General features: G+C 43.8%; 1 protein-coding gene across 1 annotated transcript in view; it reads left to right on the forward strand.

Annotated features, from left to right (window-relative positions):
- LOC126234594 (esterase FE4-like) overlaps positions 1-20,688 on the forward strand; it is a 61,688-nt gene that overhangs the window by 39,981 nt on the left and 1,019 nt on the right. The window contains exons 9-10 of the mRNA XM_049943309.1: positions 11,094-11,226; positions 13,483-13,603. Coding sequence (XP_049799266.1) covers positions 11,094-11,226; positions 13,483-13,603 — 254 coding nt within the window. The remainder of the gene's footprint in view (positions 1-11,093; positions 11,227-13,482; positions 13,604-20,688) is intronic.

The following is a 20,688-nucleotide window of genomic DNA, read 5'->3' on the forward strand; positions in this document are numbered from 1 at the left end:
AAAGTTTCCATAAAAAGTTCGAAAAATTTGGAAAAGTGGAAATTATATGAACTAAGAGCCTTATCTAGAAAGCCGAGACAGTATTTCTGAAACACTGTGTTTTGAAGTATGATTAGAACGTATGTTTCCAGAATCTGCCAGGAAGTTTCAGAACGTATGTTTCTTTATTTTCCGGAATTGTGGTTTACTGTACGGTCGTCGAAGTATTGCTCTTGATCTATAACACTTTATAAGCGTCTCTCAAACTACATCATCACAAAATTTTTCGGCCCAGGCATTCTTTCAGCTTTGAAAATAAGTGAATGACGCTTCTTGTCACACGTTCCAAAATTTCTCGAAGAAATTCAGCTACATTTCATGCAAGCTATGCACGTTGTACAATGACGTGTTGATCTTCACTAAACTAACAATTCGCGACAACATTTCCCACCATAACTGCAGACATAATGCGTCAGCCACGTTCTTCATCTAGCTATGGAAAAGTTAATTGATCAGTTTATAGCATGACGTGACGGAAAACGCAGAAGAATTTTAGGGAAATTAATCCTTGCCAATTATTACATTTTCAAAAAACAGCCGCCATCATACGCATGCTATATATAGACTGTGAATTATACCTCTCAGTAAAAAGAACAATCAAGAAGAAATAAATATGATCATGAGCATAGCGCAAAACTGTAAATAATACAGCACCATAGTACACAAGCTACAAAGGAAAGTACATGCAGAAGACAGCAAAATTAAAAACATTCCATAAATACCAACACATGACAATAACATATAATGCACGTTCATAGCAGAAATCCATCGATCAACACAAAATGACACACCATAACATGGCACAACCATTTCACACGCAAAGTTAGTAACATCTTCAAAAACATAAAATTAGTACATGCTTAAAGACAAACAGCACAATACGATATAAACTAAAAATTGTGACACGAAAGGAAGAGAAATACAACAATTCAAGAATGTATGAATTAGCACCTAGGAGCGCTATTCGGAAATTAAAGAACGATCGGTCGCGAAATGGAAACCACATTGAATTTCCGATGAAGCTTAGGGCAGATTTGTTGGGTTGCGTCTCTAGTATGCCTGTAGATAGCGTCAATATGCTCTTCTCAGTTCAGAGCGGACAGTGAGTCTAGAAAACAGAACCCAGCGAGCATGGGTTCCTGCTGAGAGATTTCACCTGATTTGACGCAACCCTACATAACATAAGTGTCATGCATTTTCTTATTCATGTCAATTCTCGACCAAACACTTCAGGGGCAATGCGGACGCTCCTGCAGCGTTTTCGATGGGAAGTGTTTGGTCACTCACCTTAAAGCTCGGACTTACCTCTCTGATTTTCACCTCTGCTCACATGAACCGCTGGCTTTGAGGACAAAATTTTGGCACAGAAAACGACCAGACAACGCAGGCAGCTGCCTTGTATGACGAGGGTATTGAAAAGTTGGTGTAACACTAAGTCGGAGCGGCGACTACGTAGAGACGCAGCTAGAGAGCGCAGCTAACTGTTGCACACAAAACGGTTTTGGTTTTCACTATGGTTTCCATTTAGCGACCTACCGTCCCTTCCCTTCCGAATAGCCTTCGAAATTGCCAAAACTCTTAATGTATTGGAATGATACAAGAATTTTTAACACCAGGTACAGAGAAAGTATAAAGGGATTGAAGAATGTATGTACCCAATTCACATATGCAGAACATCTAATAAAAGACGATCCCATCACACTCGGATAAAAACAAATACGTCTATATTATGCCTAAGGACAAAAGAAAGGGAATGCTCACTCTATGGGAATAACATTTCATACAGAAGGCAATCAATAAAAATGAAAATTTTGTTACTGACCAAGAGAGGAATAACAAAAGAACAATATTCAAACTAATTCAGAGCTTACCATAAAAAACTACACACACACACACACACAGCGTGTCCCACCACCCACCTTCCTTCCATCTTCACCCCAACACTCCATTCCACTCCAATCTTTCCGTCTACTGCTCCCATGATCACTCTGTCTGCTGTAAAACAAGTAAACAAGAACATGTACAGTGTGATGCAGAATAGGTTATGTGCAAAGAAGTGTTCAAATGTGAAATATCAATTGGAAGAAACATGTTTTATGTGCATTTAGTACATCTACGAGTAGAACAATTTATGTATGCATAAATAGGACACAACAATGAAAGTAAAAAAACCATATTGTTGTAAATAGAAATGGCTATATTGAAATGAACTGCCAAGAATCACCACAAATTTCATATCCCAAACTGTAGGTTAACAATTAAATAATTTTGTTTGTGTTATAGACCAATGAAGACGCCTAGCATGAACAGGCGAAACATGTTTGGTACACACAAATAAATTTAAGTGTAAAAGTTGAACTTTTCTAATCTATATGTTAAAACATAACTGAACTTAGCGACTAAAAAGAAATGTCTGCAAATATTACTAAAATTGTTACAGAGAAGTTCGTAAATACTGACCAGTGACAAAACTCGGCTTTCATGGTAATGTCACTGTTCAGAAGTCATTAATAACAAGAACCAATAGACGTTGATCTTTAGGCCCACAATGGCCAAGATGCGTCACTATACATCTATAAGACAGAAAGTGAAGACTTTATGGAGAGTTGAACTTAAGTTCTAATCTCCCTTTATATCGAGTGTTGAGTGGGATCATGTGGCGCTTACCTGGTCCCGTATATTTTGATCTGCCACCGATCGATGAAAAATTGGTGAGGGTATTGATGAACAACTGAGACAACAGAGTTCTTCCATCGCTGTGACGACAGTCTGAAATCGTAATTTTTCTAAATAAGCTTGATAATGGCTCTGCCAAAAATTTAAAGAAAACTATGTCGTGGCTTAAGTAAATGTGGTGTATTTCGAAAGGTGCCTTTCCCAAAGCGCCGAGGTGAATCTCACTGACCATACTCGAAATTGATTACAGTGTCTGTTATATGGCATGTAAATATACCGAGAAATCCAGCCTCAGCTATTAGCGTTATTTTAAGAAGAAATTAATCGACTTCTATATTCAGAGTATCTAGACTTAGTACATACTTTGCGCAAAAATATGTACCTCTTATTTGAAACACCGTAATTGTCTCCCATTACGACGCATAAGTTTGAAATTTAACTAAAAGGAGCCTATAACCTTCCTCTGTAATAGTGCAAAAGCCTGGCGCCCTGCGCCTTCACTCTCACGCTCGGAAACGCTTCAAATAGAAAGGTGTCGACACATGCGAACAAATGGCTACAGCTAAGAAGTTCATGTCAGGATGTGAGGTAGATTAATCACGTCACATTGGCGCAAAATTTCATCACAATTCTGCCACCGTCATCGTGGTCGTGTCACAGGAAGAGAAGGTCATTACCCTTCTTACCCACATTTCACCCCATCTTTCGATGCCTCTGCTGTAGAGGTCAGAACTGCGACTCACGGCGTTGAAATAATGCGATGTTTTTATGGGTGGCCTCTCGTTTCGTGCCCTCCTGTGACCTGATCACAGGCTGACAGGGGAGGGTGTGTGTGTATGTGTGTGGGAGGTCAATATTGACGTGTGTGTGAATACAACGGAAAAGGGTCGCTCTAAGACCTCCTTATTTACCAACAGTCTCGCTGCCACCTACGTAACTTTCATGAGCACGTTAAAAATGTAGCTACCAGATACTTCGACACCCTTTCAGGTGAGAGGTGCCTCGAAGGTGCTCTAGTGCCTGAGGGCAGGCAAATCCCACCTAACAGTTATCGAACGGGTTGCATCCACTCAGGCACTAGAGCAGCTGTGCGAGGGACCCTTTTCCGCTTTATTCTTCACACACATGTGAATGTTATCCCCCCTTCTCCCCTCCCCCTACCCTGGTTCCGTGATCACGCCACAGGAGGGCTGAAAAAACATAAACGCATTTAAATTTCGACGAATAGTTTTGATTGCTCACTGGGTTCTCCACCCTGTATCCCAGAGCAAAAACTGCGGTCGCACTATGCTCCAAATAGGTCAGATCATGTTCAGTGGTGGTTCAGTCCCATGTTATCCCTAGAGTTGGATTCAATCTTTCATGGAGTGTCAGTAGTACCGAATGTTGTCAAGACTGTCGCCCTGTTGCTCATCGCACTGTGAACTGTCGCTTTGACAGCAAAATGTGTAGGAGTCGGCGCCCAAAGGGAGATAGTCATTTCATTGGTGCACTTTATGCCACATCCTGATGGCTTTTCGTGTCTATTGTGAGCGGGGTGACGATCTTCTCATCATGTGACACGATCATGGTGGCGGCGTTGGGCAGAACTGTGATGAAATTTTGCGCCTATGTGACGTTATTAGCCCGCCTTACAGCTCACACATGAAGTTCTGAGCTATCATCTTTCTTTCTTTTTTTGCGACACCTTGCTGATTGAAGCGTTGCCGAGCCAGTTTCAACCCAATGCATCACAGTGGGAGACAATTACGGGGTTCCGAAAAAGTGATATCTGCTTTCTTTTGGGCAGTGCAGCTCTTCACAGAAATCTAACGCTGTAATTGTAGGACAATGAATTCCGCACGCTATTACTAGTAAGGATGTTCTCTGCTAGCGGTTCTAGGTGCTTCAGTCTCGAACCGCGCGACCGCTACGGTCGCAGGTTCGAATCCTGCCTCGGGCATGGATGTGTGTGATGTCCTTAGGTTAGTTAGGTTTAAGTAGTTCTAAGTTCTAGGGTACTGATGACCACAGATGTTAAGTCCCATAGTGATCAGAACCATTTGAACCATTTTTTTTTCTTTGCTGGACGAATATCTATGGTAGTCCAGAGAATTTGGACACTTACTGAAACCTAGCTGGTGCCATAATTACGGTCCGCAGCCCCACATTGTAGTGATACACTGTCCAATCATGTTAATGTGACCACTTGTCAAAAACCTGAAGAAGCACCTTTTGCATCGAGTACCGCTGCGAGAAGTGGAGGAAGAGTAAGTGAGGTGCTGGAGGGAACGGACAGCGACGTAGAGGCAAGTCCATTCCAGTGTCACGGCCACCTGCGCTAGGTTTCTCTGTTGAGGATCCATGGCGCAAATAACCCGATCGAAGTGGTCCAACAGATTCTCGATTGGAGTTAAATCCGGGGAGTATGGTGACTAGGGAAGTACGATAAAATCATCATTGTGCTCTTGCAACAACGTGCGTACACTGAAAGTTGTGAAGCACGTTACATTGTCCTGCTGGTAGGAGAAACAAACTGCATGTAGGGTTGGACATTGACCACATGTATAGATGCTACCTATGTTGATCCATTGTGCCTTCGAGAATGACAAGATCCCCAAGGGAATGCTACGGAAACATTTCCCAGACCATAACCCTGTGCTTAGAGATGTTTCACGCCGTACGCGCCAACTGCCATCTGTCTGATGGAGTATGAAACATGATTCATCTACGAAAGCAACCTGTGCCTACCAACTGGACGTCCAGTTACGGTGCTGGCGTGCGAATTCCAGCCTTCGTGAGCAACGAACTGCAGTCTGCATGGGTTCATGTACCATGAGCCTGCTGCGGAAGTCCATACGCAGCAATGTTCGCTGAACGGCCGTTGAGAAGACATGCTGTTAGACTCTTGGATCATCTGGGCGGTCAGCTGCTCAACAGTGGCACATCTATTCACCTGTACACATTTCCGCAGCCGTCGTTCACCGCTGACTTCTATGGCGCGTTGTCCACCACAGCTGCCTCGGCGCCTGTTTTGGATAGCGCCATTTTGCTACCCACCGTATACGTTATTCAAGACGGAACACAAACAGTTACAAACTTAGCCGTTTCGGAAATGCTTCCACCCTTGGTCCGAAAGCCAATGATCATGCACTTTTGGAGATCAGAGAAATTTCTCCATTTCTGTATAACGACAATGACTGCAGTGTTTCTCCGCATCCCCCCCCCCCTCTCCCCCGAGAAATTTTATATACCCTCCACTGCTAGTGGTGTCACATGCCGTATGATGTGAGTGGTTATTGCACGTAGACTTCAAACACACGCGATGGTAACATTAGTGTGACTCGATTTAGTAATAAAATTAAATTCTTCTCGTTTCAGCATGCACTTCTGGGAGTTATTACGTTAGATTTAGTAATAAAATCAAATATTCTCGTTTCAGGATTCACTTCTGGGAGTTACTACGTTATTAATACGGGGTTCTCAAAAAGTCTTTCCGCAGTGCCGTATGATTGTTAGCCGCGCGTGCCGTTGGAAATGGTTCAAATGCCTCTGAGCACTATGGGACTTAACATCTGAGGTCACCAGTCCTCTAGAACTTAGAACTACTTAAACCTAAATAACCTAAGGACATCACACACATCCATGGCCGAGGTAGGATTCGAACCTGCTACCGTAGCGGTCGCGCGGTTCCAGGCTGAAGCGCCCAGAACCGCTCGGCCACCGCGGCCGGTGCACGTGCCGTATGCCGCCGTGAATACACCGAAATGAATCTCAGTGATATTGATGTTATTAATTTATTGAATATTCATTTTTACTTACAAATTTTCACATTAAATGTTGAAAGTGTCCCCCTGTTGTTGAATACACAATTCAATTTATATAATCATGGTTCCAAACACAAGCTGTAACATTTCTTCTGTAACAGAAGCAGTGAAAGTGGATATTGCAGTTTTCAATTCATCGATGGATTTCGGACGGTTATTATAGACAGTTGCTTTCGCTGCAACCCAGAAGAAAAAGTCTGGTGGTGTTAGGTCAGGCGATCGTGGAGGCCAAAGTCCCTGTGAAATTATGCGATCACCAAAAACATCAGCAAGCAGTGACATTGAAACGCGAGCTGTATGCGCGGTTGCACCATCTTGTTGAAAATAACCGTTCAGTATTTCACTTAACACAAATACTCCTATGAATGGGCACAGAATATCACTGCAGTATCGTTGTGCGTTTATTGTTTCGTTGAAAAAGATGGGACCCACAATCCGACGTCTAGAAATTGCAGTTCAGACTCCTATTTTCACAGAATGAAGGGGTCCTCATGAATACACAATAGATTTGCAGTACTTCACATACGAGAATTTTACGGGTTTATATACCCGGATAAATGAAACCACGCTTCATCAGTGGAAAACGTTTCATTAAGAATATCCCTTCCATTTTGTTGAACGAAATTTTTGAACCATTGACAATAAAGCAGTCTCTTGCCACGATAAGTATTTTTCAGTTCTTGCATGACTGTCACTTTGTCTGGGAAAAGTTCTAATTTTTTTCTTTACAACTGTGTGGGCCGTTCCGACACGAACATCGATTTCCTGGGCGAGTTTTCTTACTGACTTGTTCGGACTCATGGACATTTTATCGGAAATATCGAGTAGTTTATCATGAGAGAAAACGCTAGGACGACCACTTTTCGGTGTATCTGTCACTGAACCCGTACTTCGAAATTCGTTAATCAAATCTCGCACAGTATCGCGATGTGAGAGTGTTGTCTCCGGCAAAACTGACTTAAATGTTTGACGAACTGAAACCGTGTATTTACCGCCAGCTTTGAACACTTGTTCGACGAAAAACACACGTTCTTCAGTGGTTAGCATTTTAACAGTGACAAAAACGAAACATACGAACAAAGGAAGTAAACTTAAACGTTCACGTCAACGCGTAACGGCACACACCAACGATACTACTGACGCTGGCTGAGATAAACGAAACAGTGGAATGTTGGGAAAGTCCACTTGAAGGGAAGTAACCCAGGCCGGCGAACAATCATACGGCACGCGCGGCTAACAATCATAAGGCACTGCGGAGAGATTTTTTGAACACCCCGTATATAACCACTGTATAAACAGGCAAACTTCTTTTTCATCAGCCGTGACACCGTAATCAATCGTAGCGGATACCGCCAATGCGAGCTAGTGCAATGGTGACAGATTCAGAGAAAGCCGGTTTTAATACCAATGATGGAGTAACTGTGTATCATGAGTGTTCGGACAGCCGTAATGTTTTAAAATTACGTTCTTTCTCCATCCGTGCAAAGCATTGAACATTTCCGATAGACGACAGATTGGTAGTGAACCATCAAAATGGTGTCTATCGAAGACACTATTTGCTAACATCTTGCTAGTATGCGGAGAAAGAAGCAGTGGTGAACATCGATAAGGATTTGTATGGTAATGACATAGTTAAGAGTAGTAGTGCTGGGTGATGACAAACATAGTTAAAACGCCAGGAAAAGCAGTAACTGAGCTCGATGATCGGAATGTCTTATCACAGCCACTGCTCGCGACATCGTGAACGGCGCGGACGCCATTATTCATGCAGGCCGGCACAACACAACTCGACAGTTGTCTCTACTGCTTTTGGTAAGCATTGGATTTCTTGAATATTCAGAGGAATATTCAAGATGGGTTCCACAAATGCTCACATTAGAACTCAAGATTCAAAGAGAAACTGTTTCATCTGATCTGTTGGAGCAGTTTAAGATCAATGTAGAGGCCTTTCTGTCAAGCATCGTTACAGGTGACGAAACCTGGGTGCATCACTGGGTTGGAAACAAAAGAACGGTCTCTGGAGTGACATCACACGCAGTTTCCAAGAAAAAAGCAAATTCAAGTCAATTTCCTCTGTTGAAAATGTCCCGATGCCAGTGTTTTGGGATAGTTATGGTGATTTTCTCACGGATTTGTTGCCAAAAGGATCACTCATTTATTGAGAGACGTGACTAGACGCTGAAAAAACTCACGAGTCGTTTCCGACGTTTACTGTCTGAGAAGAGTTCAAAAGAAATCTTGCTCCTTGCAATCCACGCTCACACACAAGTCTCAGAAGCCAGGAACACAACACCAAATTGGATTCGACATCACTGGCGTATCCACCCTACAGCCCAGACTTGGCACAATTGCTCTTCCATCTGTTTGTGACAGTTAAGCATTCTCTATGTGAAACACACATAGAAGATGATGAGCGTAAATGATTCTGTAAAAACTGGAATATGGGCACAGGACACGAACTTTTACGAACAGCAAAAACCAGATCTTAGACATAGCTGGTGTAAGGCCTTAGAATGTGGTGGAGACCATGTCGCGAAAAAAAATAAAAAAATCCGGGTTATTATTTACTGAACTGACCTCGTATCACCTCGGGCACGGATGTGTGTGATGTCCTTAGGTTAGTTAGGTTTAAGTAGTTCTATGTTCTAGGGGACTGATGACCGCAGATGTTAAGTCCCATAGTGCTCAGAGCCATTTGACCTCGTATCTGTGTAAGTGGCATTATTCTTTCCAGATGTATTTTTTGGCTTCGGGCTGCTGTACAACCATAAAAATGGAGTTTAGCTGCCGGTATATGGTTCACATAGATGTGAAATTCAGACATGATATGCAACCGAATTTCTCTCTAATACTTGAGAAGGAACTTTAATTAATACACTCCTGGAAATTGAAATAAGAACACCGTGAATTCATTGTCCTAGGAAGGGGAAACTTTATTGACACATTCCTGGGGTCAGATACATCACATGATCACACTAACAAAACCACAGGCACATAGACACATGCAACAGAGCATGCACAATGTCGGCACTAGTACAGTGTATATCCACCTTTCGCAGCAATGCAGGCTGCTATTCTCCCACGGAGACGATCGTAGAGATGCTGGATGTAGTCCTGTGGAACGGCTTGCCATGCCATTTCCACCTGGCGCCTCAGTTGGACCAGCGTTCGTGCTGGACGTGCAGACCGCGTGAGACGACGCTTCATCCAGTCCCAAACATGCTCAATGGGGGACAGATCCGGAGATCTTGCTGGCCAGGGTAGTTGACTTACACCTTCTTGAGCACGTTGGGTGGCACGGGATACATGCCGACGTGCATTGTCCTGTTGGAACAGCAAGTTCCCTTGCCGGTCTAGGAATGGTAGAACGATGGGTTCGATGACGGTTTGGATGTACTGCGCACTATTCAGTGTCCCCTCGACGATCACCAGTGGTGTACGGCCAGTGTAGGAGATCGCTCCCCACACCATGATGCCGGGTGTTGGCCCTGTGTGCCTCGGTCGTATGCAGTCCTGATTGTGGTGCTCACCTGCACGGCGCCAAACACGCATACGACCATCATTGGCACCAAGGCAGAAGCGACTCTCATCGCTGAAGACGACACGTCTCCATTCGTCCCTCCATTCACGCCTGTCGCGACACCACTGGAGGCGGGCTGCACGATGTTGGGGCGTGAGCGGAAGACGGCCTAACGGTGTGCGGGACCGTAGCCCAGCTTCATGGAGACGGTTGCGAATGGTCCTCGCCGATACCCCAGGAGCAACAGTGTCCCTAATTTGCTGGGAAGTGGCGGTGCGGTCCCCTACGGCACTGCGTAGGATCCTACGGTCTTGGCGTGCATCCGTGCGTCGCTGCGGTCCGGTCCCAGGTCGACGGGCACGTGCACCTTCCGCCGACCACTGGCGACAACATCGATGTACTGTGGAGACCTAATGCCCCACGTGTTGAGCTGACACTGACGGCGGCGGTGCACAAATGCTGCGCAGCTAGCGCCATTCGACGGCCAACACCGCGGTTCCTGGTGTGTCCGCTGTGCCGTGCGTGTGATCATTGCTTGTACAGCCTTCTCGCAGTGTCCGGAGAAAGTATGGTGGGTCTGACACACCGGTGTCAATGTGTTCTTTTTTCCATTTCCAGGAGTGTAGTTCGTGCAGCAAGTATTAGACTTCCACTATCACTGTCAGTTAATTTCTTAGGCCCTTCGTTGTGACCATTAAATTTAGCTCTTACGTTATTTTCCAATTCATAACGTCTTCGCCTTAAGTGGTTGGGTACGCGCGGCTACTGTGAAATCTACCTGATATAATACCGAATGTTATGGACACCTACAGCCACAGTTTATAAACACTCAATTAATACTGTGCTTTGATTCACTCAGAACGGAAAGATTTATATGAGGCTGACTCATTGGGCCTCCCGTTATTTACATTCCGACATGTAGTTTGATGTCTGGAGAGGTTTGCTTGCCTAATATAACACCTACAAAGTTAAATTACATTAAACTGACAAGATTATATTTGTTTCAATAACAACTATATTGTGTTTGTCTTTCCAAAGTTTACGTTTTTCAGTTCTCTTCACATCTTTTCTTCGTGGAAGGGGTGGACACCGTTACCAGAAGCATGGCCCGCTATTCCTCGGAGCCGGTGTTTTACTACGAGTTTGCCTTCAACGGTGCTCTCAGCCAGTATCCTGGAGGTCCAGGTAGGAGAAGCATGCATTACTGCGGCCCTACATTGAGGTGACAGAAATTATGGGACGCCTCCTAATATAATGTCGGATATTCTTTTGTAGGCATAGTGCAGCAGCTCGACGGGGTATGAACTCATCAAGTCGTTGGAAATCCCCCGCAGAAATATTGAGCCATGTTCCCTCTACAGCCGTCTATTATTGCAGAAGTGTTGCCGACGCTGGAGTCTGTGCACGAACAGACCTCTCGATTATGTCCCGTAAATGTTTGATGGAATCCATGTCGGGCGATATGGGTGGCCAGATCGTTCGCCCGAAATGTCCCAACCAATTGAGAACAATTTTGGTCCGGTAACATGGTGCATTGTCATCCATAAAAATTCCATGGTTCTTTCGGAACATGAAGTACATAAATGGCTACAAATGGCTCCACGTAGCCGAACATAACTATTTCTAGTCAACGATCGGTTCTGTTGGACAAGAGGACCCAGCCCATTCCATGTACACACAGCCCACAGCATTATGGGGCCACTACCAGCTTGCACTGTGTCTTCTTGATAATTTGCGTCCGTGGCTTCATGTGGTCAGCGCCACACTCGAACCCTATCATCAGCTCTTACCAAATAAAATCGGGACTCAACTGCACAGGCCTACGGTTTGCCAGTCGTCTAGGGTCCAGCCGATGTTGTCGCGAGCCCAGGAGACGAGCTACAGGCGATGTCGCGTTATTCTCAGACGTACTAGCCTCGGTCGTCTGCTACCATAGCCCATTAATGCCACATTTCTCCATACTGTCCCGAGGGATACGCTCATCGTACGTCCTACACTGATTTCTGCGGTCATTTCGCGCTTGTTGCTTGTCTGTTCGTATGGACGGCTCTACGCAAACACTGCTACTCCCCATCGTTACGTGAAGACTGTCGGCCATTGCGTTGTACGAGGTGAGAGGTAATACCTGAAATCTGGAATTCTCGGCGCACTCTTGGTACTGTGGGTCTCGGAATATTGAATTCGCTTTCGAGTTTCGAATGTGAATGTCCCATGCGTCTAGCTCCTACTACCGTTCCGCGTTCAAAGTCTGTTAATTCCCGTCGTGCGGCTATAATCGCATAGGAAACCTTTCCACGTGAATCAGCTGAGTAGCATTGTGGTAGTAGTAGTAGTAGTAGTAGCAGTAGCTTTATTCATCCGCAGATCCCTTTTAGAAGTGGATAGGTCATGTCAAATGACTGATCCACCAATGTACTGCCCTTTTATACCTTGTGTACACAATACTGTCGCTATCTGTGTATGTGCATATATCTATCCGATGACTTCCGTCAATCATAGTGAATTTTGTGACCATTGTTTACCTGTGCGATCGCGTGTTAATCGTAAAAAGAGCCAAATATCGTGTAAACAAAGAAAAATGCGGCTAGCAGGAGATAGGTGCCCAGGCATAATAAAGCTGCAGCAACATTTCCAACGAAATCGAGATGGAGACTATACAATGGCGGCTAATATAACGCGGACCTTCGGCATTTCAACATATTTCTGAAGCCTGTGTCACTACAATTACTGACTTTTTCTTTTGTTTCTCACTTGCACCGTACCTCTGGGCCTGTTCTGAGCTGCCAGCGAGCCTTTGATCACTGTGAAGTCGCGAAGATCTACCGCTATATCCACTCTCACAGATTTCCAACGACGCCAAACTGCAGGCGCCGATGGAACTGTCCTGAATCTAGTAGATAAATCTTCAGCTTCTGTGTCTATTGCTGTGACAGAATAATTAAATCATGCAGCAGCTTATTCTACTGATCAGTAAATAGAAGAAATGCTTACTAGTGCAGGTATAAAAGGGTATTAAAGAGGATTTTGATTCTATGTATCTTGAAACTGCGAGAGTCAAAATATTTCATTCTTGGTTCGATTTCCACGTTTATTGCAGGAAATAGCAGCAATAAAGGACCAAAAATAGGTTATTTCAGAAATACGTTACTTTGAACGGTTTTAACAGTCAGGTTAAACTGGTGCTAAAACAAACCGATGTGACCGAACTAAGGTTGTTTCAGCGATAACCGCCATCTCTACTTTGAAGTAGAGAATATTGATTAGATTATACTATTTCACTTTGTGAGGCATCCTAGTTGGTTATTTTCAATGATTATTCACTTACCCTGTTACTTATTTCCTGTTTTCTTCATTGTGCTTAACTTATTATTATTAGCGCTTTCCCGACGTAAGCACATTGAAATCAATGTATTGACTGTTCCATGCTTTGTGTTATTTCAGGGGCATCTCATGGTGATGATACACTGTACCTATTTCCAGCATCGCAACCCGATCCAAAATCGGATAGTGCTCTTATCAGAGACCAGATGACAGCTATGTTTGCCAATTTCGCTAAATACAAGTAAGTAACGCCTCTCATGCAACTTTGATACGTCATAGGTTTCCTAAACTACAAAGAATGCCTCTTCTAAAAGGAAAAAAAAATAGGCGTTTGACTAAAACCTAATAACCATTGCATGAGTTGGTGATTCTAGATTCTAGAAGGAAGTAATTAAAAGTAAAAGACATACCGACCCACACGTTACTAGCTTAGTATCGTTTGATACCTGTAGCTACTTGCAGTTTTGGTTGTAGTGCCACTTCGTGCATCTGGGACCCAAGTCCACTTATAGTCAAAAATGGCAAGCACAGCTTACACGTATTTCAGAGGTACTGCCGGCTGTTAATTATACAGTCTTGGGCAGGACACAAGATAGAATTATAGGGAAAAGCTCAAATGTGACATTCTCGTACACGCATGTGCACAACGCACTTTATGTATGGACTGCTGGGAGCAGCGTCACTGTTACATTTTAGCTGCCTTGATAATGCAATAAATAACTGTTGTTCGACGAGTATTTTATACACCAGACACAGAAAAAAGTTTCATGCATCTTAAGGCAGGCAATCCAGCTCACATCATCGGCCACAGCTGGGGATGCTTAAGTTGGGTTGCTTGTCAGTTAGGTTGCTTGTCTTCAATCGCAAAAATATTCTTCTGGGCTTGTTGTATTTTGCCCACCATGTATTAAACTCAAATAGCGCTAAAATGGTGACATCACAGTTTTCAAATATAAATTCAAGTGAGATGCACCATTTATTATTTCCGTTCAAACGGTAATAACCAATATCCCTTTCAGATAACAACTCAGTTGTATTGTAATTACTGTCGAGTGCGGCGAGCATAGTAACGGTCATCAGTGGATAGCTATAGCATACAGCATCTAACTGTCTGAGCATTGCTGAAGCTGCAGACCACAGAATTGAAGGCAGGCTAGGCTCGCATCGGCAGTTAGGTCGTAGAGACGGAGCTCAAGTTCCGACTGGACAAGAGCGGGTAACACGGCTGCCGCAGCGTCTTGTGAGGAACACTTCTGGCTTTGGCCTGACGTGAACCTTTAGCTGAACGTGGCATTGTTGAAAGGACAGACTACCACTGTCACGTGCTGCCTAGAAGTGTGGATGAAATATCATCTCCTACCTCCCCCTCCTCATTCGGTCAGACGACCTTAAAATCTGATTCCGCTAGCATTTGGGGGACGACTGCATGTTGCTGTCAACAGTAGGTAATACTGAGATGCAGTTGGTTCAGAACATCATCACACAAGACTAGATTTCAAATGTTTTTTATTCCAGTCTTTGATCACAATATCAGTTCTTTTGACGATGACCGGTTTGCGTCAGTAGTGACTATCCTCAGATATGACTGAAACCGGTCATCGACAAAAGAATTGATATTGTGATCAAAGACTGGAATTAAAAACATTTGAAAGTATTGGATCACTGTTCATATACGCGACTATGTCGCAGCTGGCAAAGACTAGATTTTTTTTTGTTAAATTTCGTTAACCAGTTCTCAGAAAGTAAATTCTTCACCAGCGATGCACAGACCGCTGCCCATTATCCTCCTGCGGCCAGCCAATTGAACTGATGCCTCTCGCACCTCACCGTTCGTTCTTGTAAATTCTTTTTGACCATCTTTCATTCCATCCCGGAAAGGTGATTCCGGGTCCTTGTAGAACTTAGTTATTTTGACCAATGTCAGTGTAAATGTCTTTGGGGCTGCGGAATCCCAGTTCGGAGTAATAACGTGTCTTATGACACGTTACTTTTGAACTTGCACAACAATTGAGTCACGACGACAAGTGTTCATGGGGCTGCGGGGAATGACACGGCTTGGTCGTCAGTGATTTGTGTATTCTGTAGTACTTACCTTGCGTCAGTGAGCTTCAGCAGCCTGCATGTGTTGCCGTGAACCAATAAGCATTTATTCAATAATAATAATAATAATAACAATAGTAATAGTAACAGTAATAATACTGTATAAGAAAGTTTTATACAGTAAAATAACTAATGCGAACTAATTGTGTGTACACTGTGCATTTTTGTAGCTTTTACGTAGCCACAGTGAGGGGTTTGTGGCCCGTACAACCCTGTGCATATAGACGCTTCTGGCTAGTCGTCTCGTATTTACCTCCATAAGTACAGTCTAAGACAAATAAAATTAAAAAAAAGATGAACCACGAAGGCATCACACTAATGAGTGGAAATCATTAGATGTGATGTACTACAGAGAAACAAATGATTACAATTACAGAATAACTGGCTGTTTTATTCAAGCGGAAGAACCTCACAAACTGAGCAAGCCAATAACGCATTGGTCGACCTCTGGCCCGTATGCAAGCAGTTATTCGGCTTGGCTTTGATAAAGTTGTTGGATCTCCTGCTGAGGGATATAGTGCCAAATTCTGTCCATTTAGTGTGTTAGATCGTCAAAACTCCGAGATAGTTGGCGTAGACGCCCATAATGCTCCAAATGTTCTCTGTTTGGAGAGCAGTAGGAACTCTCGCCGTGTGTGGACGGTAAACATCTTGCTGAAGTATGAGCCCAGGAGGGGTTGCCATGAAGGGCAGAAAGACGGGCTGTAGAATATCGTCGACATGAGGGTGCCGCAGATTACAGCCAAAGGAGTCCTGCCATGAAAAGAAATGACACCCCGTCACTCCTGGTTGTTTTCGGCCTGGAATCTCTTTGACTGGAGTCCGCAGCTCGTGGTGCCGCGGTCGCGTTCTAGCTTCCCGAGCACGGGGTCCTGGTTCGATTCGCGGCGGGGTCAGGGATTTTCACCTGCCTCGAGATGACTGGGTGTTTGTGTTGTCCTCATCATTTCATCATCATTTATGAAAGTGTCGAGTTTGGACTGAGCACAGGTTGGGAATTTGTACGGGCGCTGATAACTGCGCAGTTGAACGCCCCACAAACCAAAACATCATCATCACATCATCTTTGACTGGAGTAGAATTGTCTTCAGTTATGAGCCCCGCTTTGAATAGAACACCGATGACTAGCGAAGACTCGTCTGAGACGCTCCAAACAGCGGTGAGACACCAACCCGTCTGTCACCCCCCTTACTGCCCCACAACCAAAAGTGATGGTCTGGGGTGCCACTTCACTTCACAGCAGAGCCCCATTGGTTGTCATCAGCGCCATCCTTATAGCATAGCGGTACGTCGGCGATGTTTTACGACCAGCTTTGTTGCCTTGCATGTTAAGCCATCCTCGGCTTACATATCAGCAAGATAATGCTCACCGGCACAAGATAAGAGTTTCTATTGCTTGTCTTCGTGCTCGCGAAATACTACCCTGGTCACCCAAGTTCGTGCGGTTCTAGGCGCTACAGTCTGGAGCCGAGCGACCGCTACGGTCGCAGGTTCGAATCCTGCCTCGGGCATGGATGTGTGTGATGTCCTTAGGTTAGTTAGGTTTAAGTAGTTCTAAGTTCTAGGCGACTGATGACCTCAGAAGTTAAGTCGCATAGTGCTCAGAGCCATTTGAACCATTTGACCCATCACCCAAGTTCGCCGAACACCTTCCCAACTGAGAACGTTTGGAGAATTATGGGGTCTGCCGACTAGCTCGGGACTTTTGACGATCTAACTCTCCAGGTGGTCAGAATTCATCACGAATTCCATAACGAGGAGATTCAACAAGTCTATCAATCAACACCAGGCAGAACAACTGCTTGCATAAGGGCCAGAGGAATGCCGCCAATCAAAATGGTTGAAATGTCTCTGAGCACTATGTGACTTAACATCTGAGATCATCAGTCCGCCAGAACTTAGAACAACTTAAACCTAATTAACCTAAGGACATCACACACATCCATGCCAGAGGCAGGATTCGAACCTTCAACCGTAACAGTCGCGCGGTTCCGGATTGAAGCGCTTAGAACCGCTCGGCCACAACGGCCGGCTGCCGCCAATCAGCTCGGGATTTTGACGATGTAGCGCGCCAGCTGGACGGAATTAGACGCGATATTCTCAGAAGGACATCGAAAACTATCAATCAGTGTCAGACCAGAGGTGGACCAAAGCGTTATAGACTTAGTCAATTCATGAAGCTTTTTCTCTTTAATAAAACATCAATTTTTTTCTGAAACTGTGGTCTTTTCTTGTCTCTACACGTACTTCACATCTACCGATTTCCATCCCGTTCGGACATTTCCTTCATCGTGAGTCGTTTTTTGTTTTAGTGTGCACATATTTTCTCCATTATCCTTCGATAATAGAGGGACAGAATGTAAAGAGTTTGCAATTTGGGTAGCCTATTGATGTGAACCGTTAATTCTGGGAAAACAAAAAAATGAGAAACTGTATACATGTGGGAAGTGGTACTATTGAACAAAAGCACGGTGAGCCGTTGGGCAAGGCATCCGTCATTATAGCAATAAGGTCGCGCAAACCCGTCCGATCTCCCACGTTCCAACTGGCCGCACACAGACATGACTCCTGTAGTGTTAGAAACTGCGGAGACAAAATACCATTCTCATGGATCATCAAGAACTGGATGAAGTGCTATCACATAAATTTAGTATGAAAGAGTAGGGGATGTGCTAGTGTGTCATGTAAGTTCTTTATGTATAGCCCTTCACAGAGAGACAGGTCAATAGGTAAATTGCTAAGACACGCTGCGTACCGTATGTTGTCGTTGTTGTGGTCTTCAGTCCGAAGACGGGTTTGATGCAGCTCTCCGCGCTGCCCTATCCTGTCCAACCTCTTTATCTCAGAACAACTCCTATGACCTACATCCATTTGAATCTGCTTACTTTAATCTACCTTTGCGCTCTCTTTAGAGATTTTATCGCCTCACTCTTCCTATAATTACTAAATTGATACCTCAAGATGTGTTCTACTAAGCGATTCCTTTTTGTTGCGCCGTATATCGCTTTTCTGCCCAGTTGAATTCAATACCAGCCGGCCGCGGTGGCCGAGAATTCTAGGCGCTTCAGTTCGGAACCGCACTGCTGCTACGGTCGCAGGTTCGAATCCTACGTCGGGCATGGATGTGTGTGATGTCCTTAGGTTAGTTAGGTTTAAGTAGTTCTAAGTCCAGGGGACTGTTGACCTCAGATGTTAAGACTCATAGTCTTTAGAGCCATTTGAACCATTTTAGAGCCATTTTAATTCAATACCCCCTCTTCAGTTATCCGATACACCCACCCAGTATTCAGCATTCAGTATTCAGCATTCAGTATTCTAAAGCTTCAGTTCTCTTCTTGTCTGACTGTTTACCGTCCCGGTTTCACTTCTGTACAAGGCTACAATTTAAATAAGTACCTTCAGAAAAGATTTCCTAACTTTCTGTACAAATAGCAAAACTCATCTATCAGTTTAGTATCTCATTTCCTAATGTTATTCCGTCAACGTTTAATGATTTGATTCGACTGCATTCCATTTCACTTGTTTTAATTTAATTGATTGTAAGATACATCTTCATCTACATCATTACTGCTAACGGACTGTTGCGGAAGGTACTTCTGGTGCCACCAACAGCCTCCCCCTTTCCTGTTCCACTGGCGGCTGGCGTGTGGGAAGAATGATTGTCGATAAGCTTCTGTATTAGCTCTAAATTCTTGAATTTTCTCTGGGTGGGCATTTCGCGAATGGATGTAGAAGGAAGTAATACTTTTTCAGGTTTTTCCCGGAAAGCGGCCTCTCGAAATTTCAATACTAAACCTCCCAGAGATGCATAAAGCCTCTCTTGTCTGCTAATGGAGAGTGGTCAGCATCTCTGTAGCGTTATAGCGCCGACTAAACGATCCGGTGATGGAACTCGCCACTACTCGTTGGATCTCTTCTGTCTTTTCTATCCGTTCCGTTCCAATGTTCTTCCAAGACGTTTTAAAGTACAGCTAATATCTAGAATTGTGTAGGCAACCAGCGTAGCTCCTCTCCTGTGTCTGTGTGCATTTTATGGGGATGATGGTGTTGGAAGGAGAGAGGCGGGGGAGAGGGGTGTGGGTGGAGGGGGGAGACAGTGTGAAGACAGCGGCAAAGCAGTCCATCTCTGTAACGCATGAATCAATTTCTACCAAACTTGGCACATTTATCTCTTGCAGTCAGTAAATAAATCTATATGGGGTAGAAGAAATTATTTTTTACTTCTTAATTCGATTTAAAAATGTGATATTCTTGCACAGGATAGAGAAGCTTGGAGAGCAGCATCCTATCAGTCTCTGGACTGAAGACAACAACAACAACATTTTAAAAATATTTAAACAATAAGTATTTTCTACTTTTTAGTCTTCATGTGAGTGAAATTTTCAATCGTTTTCAAACATTTTGAGAGGTTATAAAGGAGGCAAGTGGTAAATTCCTTAGTTTTACACAACGCCCGAAGGCAGAGTCTCCTAGGAAAAGAAGCAAACAAACAAATAAATAAATCTACTGATGTGTACAGGTTGAATATCGCTTTCAGTTCATAAACGAAGATCTTGCATAACTGTCTTCAGGGAAAGTATTAATTATACTTATGAGACAAGCCTTAATGGTACTTTAGATAGTAATAAGAATGAATTTTAGATGAACTGTGAAATTCTAAACCGCAATGACCTATAAGAAAAAATAATTTCAATCTAGGCTATGTATTCCGATCTTGGATTCTCAATGGAGTTCTGTATTCTGTTGAAAAATTCTACAGCAGGATGCCGGTTGAAATTATACAGGAGAAAGAAACTCCCAGATATTCAAAAATCAGGTAAAAGAGTATCTTGTTTGCCACTCCTACCAGAATTTGGACTCACGGATCAAAATTACAGTTAACTTAACTCTTCGTGTTAAAAAGACTTTGACTCTTTCACAGTAAAAGCAGCTGGCAGTGTTCTGCGTGAAGTTATGTAAATGCTAATATGAAGAAGTGACAGAAAAAAAACCGAAGCTGAGTAGGGAAAGAGGAGGAGCAGTGACCTTCTTAAGGGGCTAGTTTTCTGCTAACACACATACATCGAATACTCTGGGAGTAAATATTGCAAAGATTAGTGTGGGGTAGATTAACATTAGTCACAGTTTAGTATTAGTATACTATACTATACTGTACTGCAGTGGCTGCTCCTGCCTGTTTCTGCATAATTGGACAGTTCCACGCCCCAGAAGGCTTTCCTTCGCAGT

Source organism: Schistocerca nitens, chromosome 2 (assembly GCF_023898315.1).
Source record: "Schistocerca nitens isolate TAMUIC-IGC-003100 chromosome 2, iqSchNite1.1, whole genome shotgun sequence".
Lineage (NCBI taxonomy): Eukaryota > Metazoa > Arthropoda > Insecta > Orthoptera > Acrididae > Schistocerca > Schistocerca nitens.